This window comes from Nycticebus coucang, chromosome 9 (assembly GCF_027406575.1).
Source record: "Nycticebus coucang isolate mNycCou1 chromosome 9, mNycCou1.pri, whole genome shotgun sequence".
NCBI lineage: Eukaryota > Metazoa > Chordata > Mammalia > Primates > Lorisidae > Nycticebus > Nycticebus coucang.
The window spans coordinates 30,619,289-30,638,825 of NC_069788.1; the positions used below are offsets into that span (position 1 = coordinate 30,619,289).

Here is a 19,537-nt window from a genome sequence, read left to right on the forward strand (position 1 = left end):
ACAGGTGTGAGAAACTGTTCCCAGCCAATAATTTGTATCATTACAAATTAGTACTGAAAATAGTAAAAATAATCTTAAAACTCAAAGGCACATACATTTTCATAAACAAAGTGCTTCCCGCCTAATTAAATTAGCAAAGTGTTTTTATTTACTGCTTACAAAGTAAAACTAAAGTAACTCTGCAAAGGCAAGGTCAACTGGGTAAGTTGGCACAATCATTTGAAACAAGAATATCTTATTACATATTGAGATTTTAAATGTTCATATCCTGATGAAATGATATGGTAGTTAAACTTGTAGTAATAAACCTAAAGGATGTCGTCCAGAATGTAGCAAAAATTATAAAGAAGTAACTAGAAGCAATTCATATGCTCTCACTGCGGAGAGATTAATACAGAACTAAAATCTGACATCTAGTGTTCACTGCAATAACTGCATAGCATTAACTGAACCTGTCATTAACAATGCCTTTAGTGTTCAACATCTAAGGCATAGTTTACCTCAGAAACATGTAGATCTATTATTGTAAGGGAATTGCACATAAATTAGTAAGAGGAATACTATGATTTTCATAATTTATCCAAGAGTAGGAATGAGGAAAATGAATAAAATTTCCTCAAGACTTAAAGTTCCCTTTTAAAGCAGTGAACAAAATTGAGACAGAGCTGGGAGCATACATAACACCAGCGCTGCTGAGGTGGGAAGGGATAAGGAGGGAGGAGTGGCTATCTATCTTTTTTTATCCCATTCCTCAGTTACAGCATATGGCCAAGATCAGAAAAAGCAAAGTGTTGTCAGCAATTGGGTTTTATAGTTGGAGCGGAGATTGAGAATCTTCGGCTATTATAAACTTGGGAAATGTGAACTATGCTGTTAATTCTATCTGAACTAATACAGAAAAAAATTCTGTACTTTATACCCCTAGTATTTTCATCCCCCACCCCGCCGAATAATTCTAATGCTATCATTCCAGGCAAGAACGAAGGCGACTTCTTTGAACTTGGTTTTATACTATCATAAGAGGTCATTAATAGGAATACATATTGTAGGATTCTGTTTATAAAATGGTTCAAGTCACAGTAGTAACCTGTCAGTTTCAGTTCCATTTATTCCTTGCACTGAGTGTTTACTAAGGCTAGGGATAATAGATCCAAAACTTTAGATGTGTCGTAGACAACTTAAGGGAATTTAATACATAATTATTTCATATTCTTTTGTTTGTTTTGAGGCAGAGTCTCATTTATAGAGTGTTTTGACATCAGCCTAGCTCAAACTCCTGGGCTCAAGTGATTCTCCTAACTCAGCCTCCCAAGTAGCTGGGACTGCAGGTGTCCACCATAATGCCCGCCTAGTTTTCCTATTTTTAGTAGAGATCAGGTCTCACTCTTGCTCAGACTGGCTTGAACTCCTGAGCTCAAGTGATCCTCCTGCCTCAGCCTCCTGGGGTGCTGGGATTACAGGCATAAGCCACTGTGCCTGGCCATGTTCTTTCTGAAAATTCAATTCATCAAAAATAAGCAAAATTAGGGGCCAAGTGTGGTGGTCCACGCCTGCAATCCTAGCACTTGGAGAGGCTGAGGTGGGTGGATTGCTTGTGCTCACGAGTTCGAGACTAGCTTGAGCAACAGCAAGATTCTCTCTGAAAATAGCCAGGTGTTGTGGCGGGTGCCTGTAGTCCCAGCTACTTGGGAGGCTGAGGCAAGAAAATGGCTTGCACCTAGGAATTTGTGGCTACTGTGAACTGTGACGCCATAGCACTCTACCCAGGTTGACAAGGTGAGACTCTGTCTCAAAACAAAATAAAATAATTTAAGTACAAAATTAATAGAATCAAACCTTGTGTTACGAAATGAGGTTCTATTCTAGAGCATGTGTAAATATCCCCTTCTTTACACTGCCTTGCCTTACTCCCAACATGAGAGCAGATGGAATTATCAATGTTCCCCTCCTATATTTCATAAAAATATCTTAGGTAAGGTGAGTACTCATTCTTGCTAAAATATACAGATGCTTATAAAACCTAGCCGAGATCCATTGGAACAGACAGGACAAGCACACGTCTCAGGAAAGCTGAGCATGTTACTGTTGTGTCCAAGTCACGGGATCCCCCACAGAAATCATCCGTAGACCAAGTCCAATGCAAAAGCAAGGGGTTGTTTATTTACAAATTCGACCCTGGGCTTCCTGGTCCTGGTGCAGCAGGAGAGCAGAGAAGCCCCAATCTCGAAAAGGAGGGAGGTTATAGCTTTCATGTGAAGGTCCTAAGTTAGTTTCATAGTAGGGGTGAATACATTGGATATTTTTTCTTCCATTCTTGAGACACTTTACTGAGAAGAATATGTTCCAGCTCCATCCATGTAAACATGAAAGAGGTAAAGTCTCTCCATCTTTCTTCAAGGTACACAGCTATGATTTTTAATTAAAAAAAAAAAAAGAAAGAAAAGGAGGGAGGTTTTTAAGGGTACAGAAAGAAGAAAAGGGAGGGAGTGAGGTGTGAGCCTCTGGGGAAAGTTGATGGGGGGCGGCTAGGGGACCGAGCACTTGTCCCTGGCTGTATGGAAGAGTGTTGTTATCACTCGGAGCAGACATTGTGCAAGGGCGCCGATCATGGGGCAAGGACAGGGGTTGGGGGAGGGAGCAGGTTGCCTAATGCCTTTGGTATGCAGCTGCAAAATGAAGACTGAGGGACAAGATGAAGTTAGTTTTAACCAAATGGAGTCAACCTGTACTGACTCTCTTTATCATTACATCTAGCTATGGCCACACCATAAAATACTTGCTGCCACTTACCAAGAGCTCCTGTCTGTTCAGTAAAAGCTGCTTTCAGAACTATTTACTTATCAGCTTACTGCCTTTTTACCTTCTGAGTTAAATTTCAAATAGCTTATGCAGACTTTTCTATAATTACTCAGCATTGCTCTGCACTTAGTACTATGATGTACCTCTTTTCTATATCAGCAAGTACAGTTTGCTAGTGTTCCATAGCATTTCATTGAATGGTTGTAGTATATTTAATCAGTGAATTATATAGTTTTTTTGCCTTTACAAATGATGTTGTAATGAGCATCCTTCTATATAAGTCTTTGAATACATTTTACTATACCATTAAGGCAGATTTTAAAAAGTGGAATTGTTAGGTCTAAAGAATATTATTTTTCAGATTCTAGGATTATTTTCTATTATTTAATAGTCCTTATTGCAGTACAACATGACAAGGAAAAGTAAATATGTTGTAATTGTGTAGCTTGATGAGCTTTCATGAAGTGAAACTGTGCAACCTAACCAGGTCAAGAATCAGAATATTACCTGAAATCCGGAAGCCATTTTCTTGTTCTCTTTTAGTTGTTATCTTTTTGAAGGGTAATTAGGTACTGATTTCTAAAATATAGACTAATTTTGTCTGGTTTGAAACTTTTTATAAACAGAATCCTACACTACGTATTCCTATTAATGACTTCTTTTTGTTGCATGTGTTTAAAACATTTGATAGTGCTGTGGAGATTTATCATTCCTTATCGATTCTTGACCTCTCAGCATAATTTAACACCATTGACCAGTCCTTTATCTTCTGGTTTTCTTTTATTAGTTATATTCTGTTTTTCCTCCTATCTTCGATCTGCTCTTTCTTTTCCAGAACATCTCCCTTCACTTATCTTAAATAGTTGATATATTCAAGGTCCAGTCCTAGACCATCACAGCTAAATTCATGGCTTGTCTTACCATCTATATGTGCTCCAAAATTCTATCTGTATCCCAGATAACTTCTTTGAACTTAATATCCAAATATTCGATTTGATTCCATCATTGCATGTTTACATAATCAACATTCCCAATCTGAGCAATTTCCCCTGCTTGCGATGGCTTAAGACCTGGATCTGGTCTAGTGTCTCTAATCTCCATGAAAGGTACCACCAGCTATGGTTTTCCCAACACAAAAGCCTAGTAGTCATCCCTGACGTTTCCCTGTCACCATACTCCACAGCCAATAAATCACTAAGTCTTGACATAGTTCGAGTCATTCAAAGCCAAGCTACCATCAACTTTGGCTTAGACTGTAGACTCTCAGCTAATTTCCAAATAGATTAATGCTCAGCTTGAAACTCTTCATTGGCTTATATATGACATTGAAGAATTTCCTAAAATTAACAAAACAAATAAGACTCTATCAATCCAGCTTCTTCTACTTCTCGAGTCTGTTCTTACCCCATTTTTCTGCATGTTCCTTAAAAGAGTCAGAGACAGGGTTGAAATTTGAGCAATCATATCTAGCATGATTAGTTGGAAGAGAAAGGTAAGAAAATAAGGTAAAAAATCTTTCAAATTATGAGGTCTACTGTTGGGACAGAGGTGGAAAATTCAGAAGGCAATGAGATAAAGAATTATTCACTTTCAAAGTGTTCCAAGATGCTGCAAGGGCCAATTAGCATAATATCCAGTTGTATAGACTTTGGAAAACAATAAACTCAGGTTTTGATCATGACTTGGGCACTTAAAACATGAACAACTTTTAGTGAGTTATAGTATTTCAAAGCGAGAATTCCCACAATAATATAACACCTCATCCTTCACAAGGATTAAGTTACATACATTTAGTATTTTGCACAATTATTCAGTGTTAATGACAGGCATATTATTATGAGGAAGAAAATAGGGCTATAATAATATTGCCACATATCAGGCAGGAGCAACACATGGTTAATCATTGCTAACGATAACAAGCATCCCTAGGGCAGAAATTAGACCAATATTCTCCCAAGAGGTTTACGGACTCCAGTTACTTGGTGTTCTCTCTGGCACCAAAGATGAGTTTCTAGGTAACCACAGGCTCAGGATGACCTAAGTATATATTTACTCTTAAGGAGTCTTATTCCTTATTAAAATGTGTTCTCTAATATTAGTCAGTTGGTTTGCTTTTCTCATAATAAATACCTAAAATTTAGATTTTTTTTTTTTTAGACGGAGCCTCACTCTGTTGCCCTTGGTAGAGTGCAGCATCATCATAGCTCACAGCAACTTCAAATTGCTTGAGCAATCTTCTTGCCTCAGCTGCCTGAGTAGCTGGGACTATAGGCACCAACCACAATGACCGGATAGTTTTTGTATTTTTAGTCTTGCTCTTGCTCAGGGTGGTCTTCAACTCTTGAGCTCAACCCATCTACCTGCCTTGGCCTCCCAGAGTGCTAGGATTACAGGGGTGAGTCACTGCGCCAGGCCTAAAATTTGGATTTTCCCCTATCTTGTTGTCATAATTTTGTGACCATCATGAGGATAAGAGATCAGTATTTTTCTGTACAGCTAAGTCAACTTTATGCAAATTAGACAAACCTAGCCATTATTTTTGTGTCTGTTTGTATTACAAATGGAAAACATAGCTGCTGATCTTTCTTTACTGTCCTTGAAAGATACACACACGCACACACACACATACACTCACACACACATACACGCGCACGCACACATACACACAAACAATTGAAACTCAAATTAAAAATAAATGACAAGCATAAAATAATAAAAGTATTGTTTTAATCATTTAAGCATTTAAATTTGCCTTATAAAAAGGATACATGATCTAATAAAAATAGATTAAAATCAAAATGACAGCATTCTGGCTTGGCCTCCTGCAATAATTATACAGAATACAACCTTAAAAAAGTTATTTTTCCTCAACTTCAAGTTTTTCATGTGTAATGAGAGAGTTAAAGTTTATTATCTCATCTATAATGAGATAATAAATGTATGCATATAGAAGATATAAAATGTGATATGTGTGTGTGTGTGTGTGTGTGTATGCTGACATGGAATTCGCATACCCACAAACACACTGATATATGAATCTTAGTTTCTATAAGAGAAAGATTGCAAATAAGGGAGCTGAAACAGATTCTAGGTAAGGTCTGGTTCTATTCTTACACCATTTGTTTATAGCATTGAAATGCCTGTATCTTCATCCAGTCAACTCAACTGAGCAGTAGAAACCTGTTAGAAATGCAAATTCTCAGGCCCTGCCCTATATTTACTGCATCAGGAACTGTGGAGGAGGGGCCCAGTGTCCTATGTTGCAACCTGCCCTCCAAATGTTTCTGATCAATACTAAAATGTAAGAACCATTGCACAACATTTCCAGGGGAGAACTATTTGCTAGATTTGTAAGCAGAAGTGGTGAGTAAGTAACTAAAGGGAAAGAAGCATGTTATTTAGCTGTGAACTTGAGGCAGAGGTGGTAGGAAGACAGGACAGGTTGGCGAGTAGGAGACGGGGATGTTGTGGCAGGAGGGCATTGGTGTGGTTGTGAGAACACAGAGCAGAAGCCCAAGCAGCAGGAATAAAGCAGTAGCTGCCTGGTCTGTTAAATCACTTGATCTGGTGCAGTAATTCCTGCTAGGATGCTTAGAACCGCTGGCTTTAGAACCTGTTCTCCTGCAGTGTGTCCTCAGCCACAAACACCCTTGACCCCTGTAGTTCTTCCCTGTAGAAACCTGAGATGGGAAGAGTTAAGGCTTCTCAGGTTGATGTTATATGTCTTCCCCAGGTCCTTTTCCACAACTCAAGATTCTCTTGATTCCAGTTTTAATTCTTCCATCATTGGCAGCCAGGAGTGTGTCTATGTTTAGGGAAAGTAAGAAAATTCTTGGTGTCACTGGGCTAGAGGTGAGGCTGGCCAGAGAAAGTCGCAGGGGTCAGAATAAGCCTATGAAAACGACAAGGCAAGAATTCAGCACAGAGACTCTTCAGAAGGTTAATAGATGCCATGTTGTCATCTAGGACATTTCCCTGAGAGGGGAATCCCCGGCTTTGTAACTTCCTAGCCAGGGTGAGGGCCACTAGCCGGCTGTACCCTTTCCTGCGATGCTCTGGCAGGGTGTAGCCATGGCACATGGTGCAAAACTGGTCTGTGATAGCCCAGGAGACTGGGTTTCCCTTGTTATCACGGACACACACACTAGGGAAGCAAGAGATGAGATTGGCGATGTACCGGAGACATTGCTCATTGCCACCCCGAGACCAAGTCCGGTTGAGGAGGTCAGCATCTGTGACACTCAAGTAGGTTAGTCGTGGAGAAGATCCTTTCCTAGAAGAAATGGCATGATAAAAACAAGCTCACAATTATGTGACTGTAAATAAATACTTCTCTTTTGAGAAGCCATTCCTGAGCCAGTGCCTGACATTTTCAACAAGTTAAAATAAACCATTCCCCTCCTGCAACCATCTTTCAGGGATTCATCTCTGAGAAAACAAAACAATTGTCAAATTTAAGTCTTCCTTCTAATTTTATGTCCACCTGTTTTTGTCCTCAGTACAGATTAAGGGAAGTATTTTTGTTGTTAAATCAACTTAAATTCAGCCTGAGGGTGCCTCCATACCTTAAGTCCCTATGAACTGAACTGCAATCTGACTTAGTATATAAACAAACCTCAGGAGAATATAAGAAACATAGTTTCAGCCAATTACAAGCAGCTAAGTGGTCAGACCACGCCCCAAATAAGGCAGGCATCTAGTTGTTGCCGGGAGGATGATGTTTCTACTTTCTGTGTCCAGCCTATAAAAGTTCCCTGTGCACCCTGCTGGGTGGAACTCTGAACCTTTCTTTGATTTCGAGTGCAGCCAGATTCACTCGAAAGGTCTGGTTCTATTCTTACACCATCTGTTTATAGCATTGAAATGCCTGTATCTTCATCCAGTCAACTCAACTGAGCAGTAGAAACCTGTTAGAAATGCAAATTCTCAGGCCCTGCCCTATATTTATTGCATCAGGAACTGTGGAGGAGGGGCCCAGTGTCCTATGTTGCAACCATTCTTTGCTCAAATAAACTTTGCTAAATTTATCTGAAGTTTTTCTTTCTTTTTCTTTTTTTTTCAGACAATGGGTCATGTCTGTCATCTTGGCTGAAGTGCAATGGCATGATCGTAGCTCACTGTAACTGCAAACTCCTGAGCTAAAGTGATCATCCTGACTCAGCCTCCTAGGTAGCTGGGACTACAGGTGTGCATCACCACACCTGGCTAATGAAGATTTTGTTTTAACACTGTCTTTCTACTAAAAAGGGTTACCCTTATTAACCCCTGATTCTGCTGAAATCTTCTATGAGGCTTTGGGTAAGTCCAGATTCTTGGAGCCCTAATCTTTTGCTCAATAAAATAGGTGGGTTTTAGTTTGTTTGATTTTTGTTTTTGATTTTGTTTTTGAAACAGTCTCACTCTGTAGCCTGGGCTAGAGTGCCATTGCCTCACGCTAGCTCAGAGCAACCTCAAACTTCTGGGTTTAAGTGATTCTCCTGCCTCAGCCTCCCAAGTAGCTGGAACTACAGGCATATGTCACATGCCCAGCTAATTTTTCTATTTTGAGTAGAGACAGACTCTCCCTTTGCTCACACTGGTTTTGAACTCCTGAGCTCAATCTATCCTCCTGCCTTGGCCTCTTAGGATGCTAGGATTACAGTTGTAAGCTATACAGTGCCAGACCCAAAATAAGTGTTTTAGCATCGAATTTCTGTCTTTACATATCTATGGCCAGAAAGAAGCACACGTTTCTTGGGTGGCACCTGTGACTCAGTGAGTAGGGCGCAGGCCCCACATACCGAGGGTGGTGGGTTCAAACCTGGCCTGGCCAAACTGCAACAAAAAAATAGCCGAGCGTTGTGGCAGGCACCTGTAGTCTCAGCTACTTGGGAGGCTGAGGCAAGAGAATTGTCTAAGCCCAGGAGTTGGAGGTTGCTGTGAGCTGTGTGAGGCCACGGCACTACTAAGGGTGATAAAGTGAGACTGTCTCTACAAAAAAAAAAAAAAAAAGCACAAGTTTCTTAATTTGCCAGGCATAGGTACATGCTTTGGAAATGTTAATTCTTTCGGACTTCCTTTAGGCTTGTTTCTCCCTAGGTTAAATATTCTCTACCACCAACTTTTCCACTGGTAGTATTTTTATGGGCCACCAGCTTTCACTGTATTTTCATGTTATGTAAGTTTTCATCAATTTACTGTAGCCCCTGATACTAAGATAAAAAGGAATTGTAGAGAAGGTATTTGATTGCTACACATCTGATAAAGGGCTGATAACCAGAATCCATAAAGAATTCAAGCTAGTCAGCAAGAAAAAATTCCAACCTCCCCTAAAAAGACATTAATGGGAACTTTTCAAACTAAGATAGACTAATAGCCCATGAACATATGAAAAAATGCATTAAGGAAGTGCAAATAAAAACCATAATGAGGCATCACTAACTCCAGTAAGAACAACTTCCCAAAACAATGGCTGCTGACCTGGATGCAGAGAGGAAGGAACACTTGTACACTGTTGGCAAGACTGCAAACTGGTCCAACCTCTATTCTATGGAAAGTCAAAGAACAAAGAGTAGACCTACCATTTAAAAAGGTGATTTTTATCAAAAAGACACCTGCATTCAAATGTTTATTACAGCACAATTCACAAACACAAAGATGTGGAACCAACCCAAGTGCCCAGTAATAGATGAGTGGATTAAGAAAATGCGGTATATGTGTACCCTGGAGTACTGTCAGCCATAAAAAAAAAAAAAAATGGTGAACTAATAGCTCTGTAACAACCTGGATGGAACTGGAGATTATTCTTCTAAGTGAAGTTTTGCAAGAATGGAAAAACAAACACCACATGTTCTCACTATTAAATTGATTAACACCCATGTGCACATTTGGTAGTAAAACTCAATGGAAAGCAAATGAGGAGGGGGAGGTACAAAAGGCACCTTGTCTGGGAGAGGGACAAGTGTCTAGACACCAGCTAAGGGTCAGCCTTACAGTCAGGCATTTCTAATGATAATGGCCTCAAGTCTGCCATATTACCTCTTTTTGGCACAGTCTCATAAAATTTTGTTAGCAATAGTTTCTCAAAGTAAAATAACCAGTTAGTATTCATACCCCTGAAATTTTCATAAGATATTTAAGTCTGTTTTGAATCAGCATCTAAATAAAATCCATACATTGGGATTGGTTAAATATATCTGAAGTTTCCTTGTCATAGAGGTTCCCCTTCATCTCTTTTATTTTTTACATTTTTGTGAAGAGATCAAGGTATTTGTTCTTTAGAGATTCCCAGTCTGTTTACTATTGTATCCTTCACGTATTATTTAAAAATTTCCTCTGTTCCAAGTCAAGCCTTTTAAAACCAGGTTTTAACTTAAATTGATCTGTATAAGAAATTAGACAATTTGTCTTTAACACCTAAGTTATTACCCAAATTCGTGAATCCTATCTTGAATATCCTGAACTTCAGATACAAATTAGAGTCTTTAATATAAACTACCTCTAAAACACTTGCCTTGGCAATGTTTTTATTTGCAGTGACATTTCTGCCTGAGGCTTCTTTGTCCTTGCTTTAAAGTTGGTTTTCCAAACCTGACAATCTCATTAAGCCAGTTGCTGTTTTCTTCTCCACCCATGCTTGGTGGATATAGATGACTGGCCCAGTTCCACAGGTGACAGGACACCTGGACTGTGAGCTGACACTAAAGACAGCTAAGAAAACAAAACTTATACTTTACAAAAATCATAGCAAGAACATTAACAGTCTTTTATCAGTTACTGGAATGGTCTAATGATAATTACAAGAATGAAAGCAAATTCTGAGGCCCTGTTAGCCTCACAAACTTTCAATTAAGCAGTCCATTTCAATTCTTAGAAATTGTACCAATGCCCCCCCCTTTTTAATTTCAGAATATTTCAGGGGTATAAATGTTCCAGTTGCATGAATTGCTTTCAAACAAATTATGAGCAGTCAAGCACAGGGAGAGGGAAAGAATACACACACACACACACACACACACTCTCTTAGTCTTAAAGGCCTAAATCCAAAGTCCCTGACTACTCTGTAATGATACTAAGTATTCCAGGTACTGCTATCTGTGCTTGTAGAGCAGTAAATTCTTCCCCAAATGCAGAAACTTGGTTTACTTACAGGAAACTAGTGTCTGGAAGAGTTGAAACAGGAGAAAAATGAACAGCCTTGAAGGAAGTTAGTTTTATATCCAACTGTTTTGAAGTGGCAACAGCTTTGGAGACCTCATATAACTCACTCTGCAGCCCTATATATAGAAACACATAATTTAAAATGTGAGAATTTTATTTGAAAAAGCAAAAAGAAAAATTTTGGTAATATTTTTACACTGAGTATCATCAACACCATCAGTTTGCCCCCTTGCATTACCCTAAACATCATATACTTATATCTGAATTATTATAAGCTATTTAGTATCTAATTTCCAAAATCCTAATCATATTACCCATTTACCACCCCTCATGAATTTTAGGAATATCCTAAAATTCCCTTAGGAATATTTTGTGGAATATTTGATTTTTTTGACTCTTTACACCATTTTTAAGCTCCTTGAAGAAAGGGACCGTCTTTTATAGCTCTAAAAGTCTATGATCTACCATCCAGTGTGACAAACCAACTTTAAAGACTCTCTTCCAGTCTGTTGCCACCAGGGTCATTACAGAATGTAAGGTGTCAACTCAGTGCAGGTGGGATTTATCCTGAACTTAACTCATGTAGCTCCTACTTATCTGTCATAGCTATACGGCTTTATCTATAGATCTTTATTCAATACCTGTTACATATACAGCACTGTGCTGGGCAATGCTTCACAGTGGCACGCAAACATGGTATAGTCTCTATTCTAACTGTGCTTATATTAATAGAGTAACTCCTTTCGCCACCCTTCCAAACCCCATCTATTCTGTCCTTTCCTTTCTGTGTCTTGACTGGTTGAACTCTCTGGGAACTGACTTTCCCCTTTCCTTCTGTATTTAATGGCTTCTGTCCTGAGGAACTTCTCAGAGTGGCCCTGAGACTTGCAGAACACATGAGAGGGGAGGGGTATTGAACACAAAGTGATAAGTCAGTGAAGGGCTCCTTCCTCAGGGAGTTACGCCTCAGAAAAGAAAAGCAAGTCTTCAAGTTAATGCTATTAAAATTATAGAGGCTGTGGCTAGCATTCCAGATTACAACACTGAATTACATCTGAGAAATTCAAAGGACTTGAGAAAAAAATAGGCAGCGCCAACTAAAGACCTGGATGGTAGTTGAAGCTGAATTTCTTTCTCCTAAGTGAAACAAAACAAATTAATTGCATAAACTTATTTAAATTAAAGTGTAAGAATATTTTAAATATTTTTTATTTTTCTCCTTTTAATTATTATGGGCACATAATAGTTGTATATTTTTGCAGGGTACATGTAGTGTTTTGAGACAGACGCACAATGTTCCTAACACAAAGAAATGAAGCAATTATTTTTAGGTCATTTTAATACTTCTTTTAAAATTGTAAAATGTATTACATAGAAAACTGCACAAGACAAATAAAAACTTAAACTTTATATATTTTAACTACGAAAGCCACAAAATAGAAATGTACTAGCCACATTCTTTGTTTACTTCTATCTCAATCACTTCACTGTCTTCCACTAAAAATAACCACTATTGCAATTACTTCCTTATTTTCCTTATAGTTTTATTATCCAAGTATAAGTTCTTAATTTTAGCCTTTTTGTCTTGTACATCTTTAATCTACATATTTTCCTTTAATTTCTCACCCTTCTTTTAATTCTTTCTCAGTTTGAATGAGTATGGAAAGAGAAGTCATTATTTACAGTCACATGATTGTGAGCTCGTTTTTCTCACGCCATTTCTTCTAGGAAAGGGTCTTCTCCACGACTAATCTACCTGAGTGTCACTGATGCCAACCTCCTCAACCGGACTTGGTCTCGGGGTGGCAATGAATGAACAATGGCAATGGCAACTTCCTAGCCAGGGTGAGGGCCACTAGCCGGCTGTACCCTTTCCTGTGATGCTCTGCCAGGGTGTAGCCATGGCACATGGTGCAAAACTGGTCTGTGGTAGACCAGGAGACTGGGTTTGCCTTGTTAGCATGGACACACACACTAGGGAAACTAGAGATGAGGCTGGCAATGTACTGGAGCCATTGTTCATTGTTCATTGCCCAGTGCAGTGGATCACTCCTGTAATCCTAGAACTCTGGGAGGTCGAGGTGGGAGGATTGCTTGAGTTTAGGAGCTTGAGAACAGCCTGAACAAGAGAGAGATCCTGCCTCTATTAAAAATAGAAAAAGAATCTGGGCATTAAGGTGGGCAACTATGGTCTCAGCCTACTCAGGAGACTGGAAGCAGGAGGATCACTTGAACCCAGGAGTTTGAGGTTTCTAAAAAGAGCTAGGGTGATGCCATGGCATGCTAGACTAGGCAACAGAGTAACACTCTGTCTCAAAACCCCGCCCCCAAAACAAAAAACAAACAAAAAACTACCTCTATCCTATATGTACAATAAAGGAAAAACAAACAAACAAACAACTGTATAATGTATGTCTTGCACTTAACCTCACCTTGTATTTGAAAAACTTGGTCCCAGTTAATAACATCACGTTCTTCCAATAGCTGTCGGTAAGCCCTGACATCCTTGTAGAACACAGCATAGGCATTAGAATAATGGTCAAGGTTATCTGTCTCGGCCTAGGACAGAAGACATCATTATAAAAACATAAACAAAGTGTCTGGATAATTCTAGTCTTAGATAAATTAGATATTGTCACCTGGACAGATTTGGCTAACTTTCCACTAACAAAATTAAACCCTTATAATACAGTGGCTAAGTGGGGATAACCCTAATATGCTCTAGTGAGGGAAAGAAGAGAAATTTTGTAACTTTTACTTGATCTTTTCTTCTAAAATTAGGAAAGTTTCAGGACATTTATTTTACATTTTTCTAGGATTTGTTTATTTATAGAAATAGAAAGTTTGTAACTCAATGGATTCACCTTTAAGAACCAAAGCTCTCAGAATCTTCCTGAGCGGTCAGGGAAGCACCTCTCTGACCACTTGAAATGAACTTCTCCTTGTTCTCAGAGGCAGTCGGAGGTGGATGTTTTCTTCTTCAGTCTTGTTCCATATTTACCCATATGGTCAAAATCATCAGTAATAAGGAATCATTGACCCAGTGGAAAAACTAATATTGACAAACCAGCCACGTGTGATTCATGCTTCTAGAGATTACAACGCACTGCTTTCCTCTGGGACTAGAGGTCTTCCATAATCTTAATATTACATAGGTGGATTATGTAGTGTGAGCTGACGCATATGTTTGCTGTGGTTATACTATTTCTGCCATCTAGTCTTTCCAATCCTTTGTTTTTTTTCCCGTCAAAATTGTACCTCTCTCTGTCGTCGGGTGATGACAGCTTTGAAGTCTGGCCATGAGTCCAATACCACTTCCTTTTGAAAGGGATTCCCACGGTTTATGTTCATCACTGCTCCATAAACCTGAGCCAGAAAAACGAGGAAGACAAGCCAATCGCCCTATGAGCTGGTTCAGTTGCATGTTACCCTCTTCACTTGTTCTACTGTGCACTCACAGCCACGAGAGGGGAAATTACACACACACACACACACACACAATATACACACATATAAACTCTGTTATTTCATCAGTGCACATGAAAACTGGTGCAAGTATGAAATCCCATGAAAACTCTCCCCAAACCTGATTTTTATTTACAGTACAATAGTGAGAGGCACCAAATTGGCAGGTTTACTAGACAGGTGTGTGGCACATAGGTCAGAGATAAATACTCGCTGAATGAGTCAGAATATGATGTATGGGTTTAGGGCTCATAGATAAAAAGTTCACAGAAGATTCTGATGCTCAGCTGCTTCTCAAGTTCAGTTACTATCTGAAAAATAACCTGTGTAATATAATTATTTCTTCAACTCTAAAATAAAATGTCACTTGAGGGTGAGCCAAACCCAAACAAAACAAAACAAAACAAAACCCTGCATTTCAGATTTTACAGAGCAAGGGTTGATCGGCATTCCTTGAGGGTGATAACTCTGTCTCATTCTTTGTGCCCACGGAGCCTGACATAGTTGATCGGATTACTGGCGACTGAACAATACTGGAGCATAGCCTTATAATTCTGTTACGTGACCCTACGCACTGTTTTCTCCATGAAGATGTCTGTTCTACAAAACACCTTTTATATGCCACATGTGTTGCATACAGAGGTTGGAGAAAGTTATAGGGATAATGAGAACTGCTGACCTACAGGCCAGTGTTCACAGCATTTTCATAATTAAAAAAACTGGAAACAAACAAAAAAAGCTGCAAACAACCTAGATGTCCATCAACAGTAGAATGAATAAACTGTGAACTATTCAGACTATGGATTACAAAACAGCAATAAAAATGAACAGACTGCTGCTACGTAGAATCATTATGAATCACGCAAACATAATGTTGAGCAGAAGATGATAGATACAAAAAATATTTAGGGTGTGATCAAATTTACGTTACAATCAAAACCAGGCAAAACTAAATTATGCTTTGGAGGTAGGATCATGGTCACTTCGGGGGAGCAGGAAGAGATAATAGTTGGAAAGGAAGGCTGGGGGTGGGAAGGAGCGGCATCTGAGGTAATGATTTTCCCAGCGGGAGTGGATGCCGCATGGGTATTTGCTTTCTGAAAATTCATTGAATTGCATAATTATTTTATGTCAGTTTTCCAGTGTGTGTCAGACTTGAATGAAACAATTTTTTTTGTTATAAGGGCACTGGAACCTACATTTTGCCTTCTTTGTCGTTATCTTAATCCAAATCACTCACCTTTACTTTCTTTGATCTCACCGTATCTGAGACTTTGTTCAAGTATCCCCATAGACTAGTTCTTTCCAAACTGAGTATGGCTTATATTAATGTGTAACATGGATCACCCTAGGCGAAAATCCAAGAACAAGGAATCCTTGGAGGGTCTTGCTTGTTCTGTTAGTCATTGAAGTCTGTGACTGCTTGTCTTAATCATGCAGAGAAACGTTTATTAAAAATGTTTTCATATGGGCGGCGCCTGTGGCTCAGTCAGTAAGGCGCCGGCCCCATACACCGAGGGTGGCGGGTTCAAACCCAGCCCCAGCTGAACTGCAACCAAAAAATAGCTGGGCGTTGTGGCGGGTGCCTGTAGTCCCAGCTACTCGGGAGGCTGAGGCAAGAGGATCGTTTAAGCCCAGGAGTTGGAGGTTGCTGTGAGCTGTGTGAGGCCATGGCACTCTACCGAGGGCCATAAAGTGAGACTCTGTCTCTACAAAAAAAAAAAAAAAGTTTTCATATGAGGAAACTGTACATACTTGTTCTGGAATATAGCCTAAATGTGATTGGAAAGTTCAGAAAGTTAAAAGGGAAAAACCCTTTCTATATTCAGATTCTGAGAGAGAGAGAGAGAGAGAAACATAACTTGTTCGTATATGATTTGGAACCAACAGAAAGATTTTTTTTTTAGGCAGAGTCTCAAGCTGTCACCCTGGGTAGAGTGCCGTGGCATCACAGCTCACAGCAACCTCAAACTCTTGGGCTTAAGCAATTCTTTTGCCTCAGCCTCCCAAGAAGCTGGGACTATAGGCACCTACCACAATGCCTGGCTATTTTTTTTTGTTGTTGTTGTTGCAGTTGTCATTGTTGTTTAGCTGGCCCGGGCAGGGCCAGGTTTGAACCCACCACCCTCAGTGTATGTGGCTGGCACTGTAACCACTGTGCTATGGGCACTGAGCCTGAAAGATTTAATATTAGTTAAAAACAAACAGGCAAACAAACAAACTCTTCCAAAAGCTATTTATTCAAAGGTCAAGCATTGAATGAAAAGGGGGAGTGGCTTGAAGAGAGTAAAAATGCTAGGGGAATGAGGAGATACAGCTTATGAAGGAATTTGGAAGGATATTTAATCACTTAACCACTAAGCTGAGCTTATAAAATACACAGCCACAAACTCCAAAGAACAGAGGAAGGGTAAATAAGCAAAACTATATTTTCTTATATTTCTTTTTATTCTCTAACATCTTTTATGATCCTCTAAAGGTCACTGAAACCTATTTGGTTATCTCTGGCAAAAGAGTTAGCCAGACATATTATTAAAGCAAAGTAACTTTCCACCTTATTCCAGTAGTGCACTTTAGTGCCAGCATTTGAAGGGGGGAAATGTGGGTTAGACTGTCCATTTCATACTATTTTTTAGCCATACAATCCCAAACTATTCCTCAGATTTTCCCTTCCATATACAGTTTAAGCACAATCACCAGGGCCAGATAACCAGATTTAACCAACATAGTACAGTGATTAGCTGACTCCCTCTAGGTCACTTTTGTTCAAATCGTCACATATATAAGGATTATCCAGGGTGTCCGTTAAAAAAATGCAGGACCTTGGTCTCTACCTTCAAAAGTGCTGACTTGTTATGTTTGTTCTGTGAATTTGCATGCCATTCACATTCGAAAACAACTTTGGGGCAGTCTTTTTGCTCAAGAAACTCAGCCTTCAAAGGTAATTTCATTGCGTTCTTCATTTTCCTCCCAACTGCTTCTTACAGCAGTTCTAATCTTACATTTATTGTAATCATTGATTACTGACATCTTCCGCAGTATCATTGAATTACTAGCAGGCTCTCCAGGATGTTAAAACAGGGATGTGATAACCAACAGAGATCTTCAAAAACTTCAAAAATAAAGATAGTGAAAGAAACAAAAGTTTTATAACAATCCCTAAATTTTAGATCTATTGTTCAGCCAGGTTATATCCTTAACTGCAGTGCTACCCAAATTCATACTCTTCTGCCATTTAAACAATTTTAGAACTCAAATTTAGAAATTTTAGAAATGACATAGTCCTGCTTTACCCAAATTTCCCTAGGGGTCATCTAAACTAGAGTGACTGTCAAAAGTATAGTTCCCTGGGCCTTCTCCACAATCTTTTCAATCATTTCTAGAAGGAGGGGGCTGGGAAACCGTATGTTTAACAAATGCTCCTAGGGTCTTTTCAGAAAAAAAAAAAAGGGAAATGGCCATAAGTTTGACATTATTTTATAGATTAATGCTGTAAAGCAATAAAATAAAACTCTTAACTTTATCGTACCTTGAGTGATTCAGGAAAGCAACTCTTCAACATTTTCTCCAGTATCAGTAATTTGGTAGAGCAGTTTAGCACCAACATCTTCTCCACAGCTATGCAATTCCACACCTAATCAGAAACTCGAAGGTAGGTAGTTAATTTTTGTGTTACTATTTGAATCTACTTAGGAATATCCTTGCAATCTTGTTTTCATTGAGTGTAATTCTGACTTCCATTGCTCCCTCAGAAGAGGCAAAGGAGAAGATAGGGAGGCCCTGGGTTGGGTAAACCAGAATAACCCAGTGAATATGGGGAAAGAGAAAGTGTTAATGACCTAATTGTGAATGTCTATCCTGGGTTAAGTCTTTTTATTATATGCATTCATTGTACTCTAAACTATTACCTCAGGGTGCTGATAACAGGTGTAATTTTACATTTTTCTGTGTATTCTTTTTTTTTTTTTAGAGACAGAGTCTCACTTTGCCTCCCTTGGTAGTATCTCAAGTAGTCTATGAGCTGCATGAAGGTGGGGCCCATGTCTCTGCTCCTCTATACCCATAGTATCTGCCACGGCCTGGCACCTAGGCAGGGCATTTTAAATGATTTGTGAATGGATAATATGAAAGTCAAGGTAAGAAAGTGGGAAAACCTTTTTACAAGGTGGGACAAAAACTGGAGAAAGACTGGGGTGGGTCAGGTGATTATGAGGCATAACATAGAGGGAAACACTAGGCTGAAGATAAAGAATCAGATGTGGGCAAAGGCTGAGCCTTATTTTAGCCAGACATTGTTAGAGAAAGAAAATAGGCCTGAGTATAACATGAATAAGTAAACTCATTCATTACATGTTGTAAATTTTGACACTTCAACTACCTGGCTTTGCTCCCAAGAAAACTTTTCCCCCAACATTCCAATCAGGGCTTGACTGAATTAAAAAAAAAAAAAAATCTTGTTGTCAATGGATTAAGTGGAGCTCATCCACTTACACTTAGCAGTGGAGCCGTAGGAAAACAAAGAGGACTCGGCTGGACATGAGAACCTGTGCTTCTGGGATTGTGGTGGAAAACTGGGACAATTTCTTTGCAATGCTTTTTCCAGGTAGAGAAAACTAGGTGATTTCTCATTGTGGCATACCCACGTGACAACATTATACCCTGAACGTTCAATAGTGGTCTACCTAAAATCTACTATAAAACTGTCATGTAGTTTGTGAGTCTGGACTTCTGGAAGCATAAGATCAAGCCCTGTGGGGTCTGGTTCACTGAGCAGTACACTAGAGGCATTTGTGTACTCAAGAAGAGATCTTAAGGGCCAGGGCAGCACCAGAAAGTCATGGACCAATATTAGAAAGTTTGAAAAGATTGAGATTGCAGGTTCTAGGGTGGTCAAGAAAGAAAGTGTAGCCATCATCTCTTTGCCCTTGTATCTGCTGGACTTTTCACTCATTTGTGTCATCTCTAAATTTTAACTTCTTTAGTAGAAAATTATTTTAAACATATTTATTCTAATTCAATATCTCTTGATAGAAAATGAAAGGCAGTAGATTATTAATCTCTTAAATTAGGTTTGATATCTAGAGATATGTTTTGTGCTCTATCATTTAGCAAAGCAGCTAATGTAAAGAGTAAG

At 39.1% G+C, this 19,537-nt stretch overlaps 1 protein-coding gene across 1 annotated transcript; it reads right to left on the bottom strand.

Annotated features, from left to right (window-relative positions):
* Positions 1-6,208: 6,208 nt before the first annotated feature.
* Positions 6,209-18,037, bottom strand: GLYATL3 (glycine-N-acyltransferase like 3). The gene is made up of 5 exons (XM_053603378.1): positions 17,933-18,037; positions 14,197-14,304; positions 13,371-13,497; positions 10,928-11,054; positions 6,209-7,072 (listed from the first exon to the last, which is right to left on the bottom strand). The coding sequence occupies exons 1-5, from the start codon at positions 18,008-18,010 to the stop codon at positions 6,646-6,648; spliced, it is 867 nt and encodes a 288-aa protein (XP_053459353.1). The 5' UTR covers positions 18,011-18,037; the 3' UTR covers positions 6,209-6,645.
* Between the last annotated feature and the right edge of the window lie 1,500 nt (positions 18,038-19,537).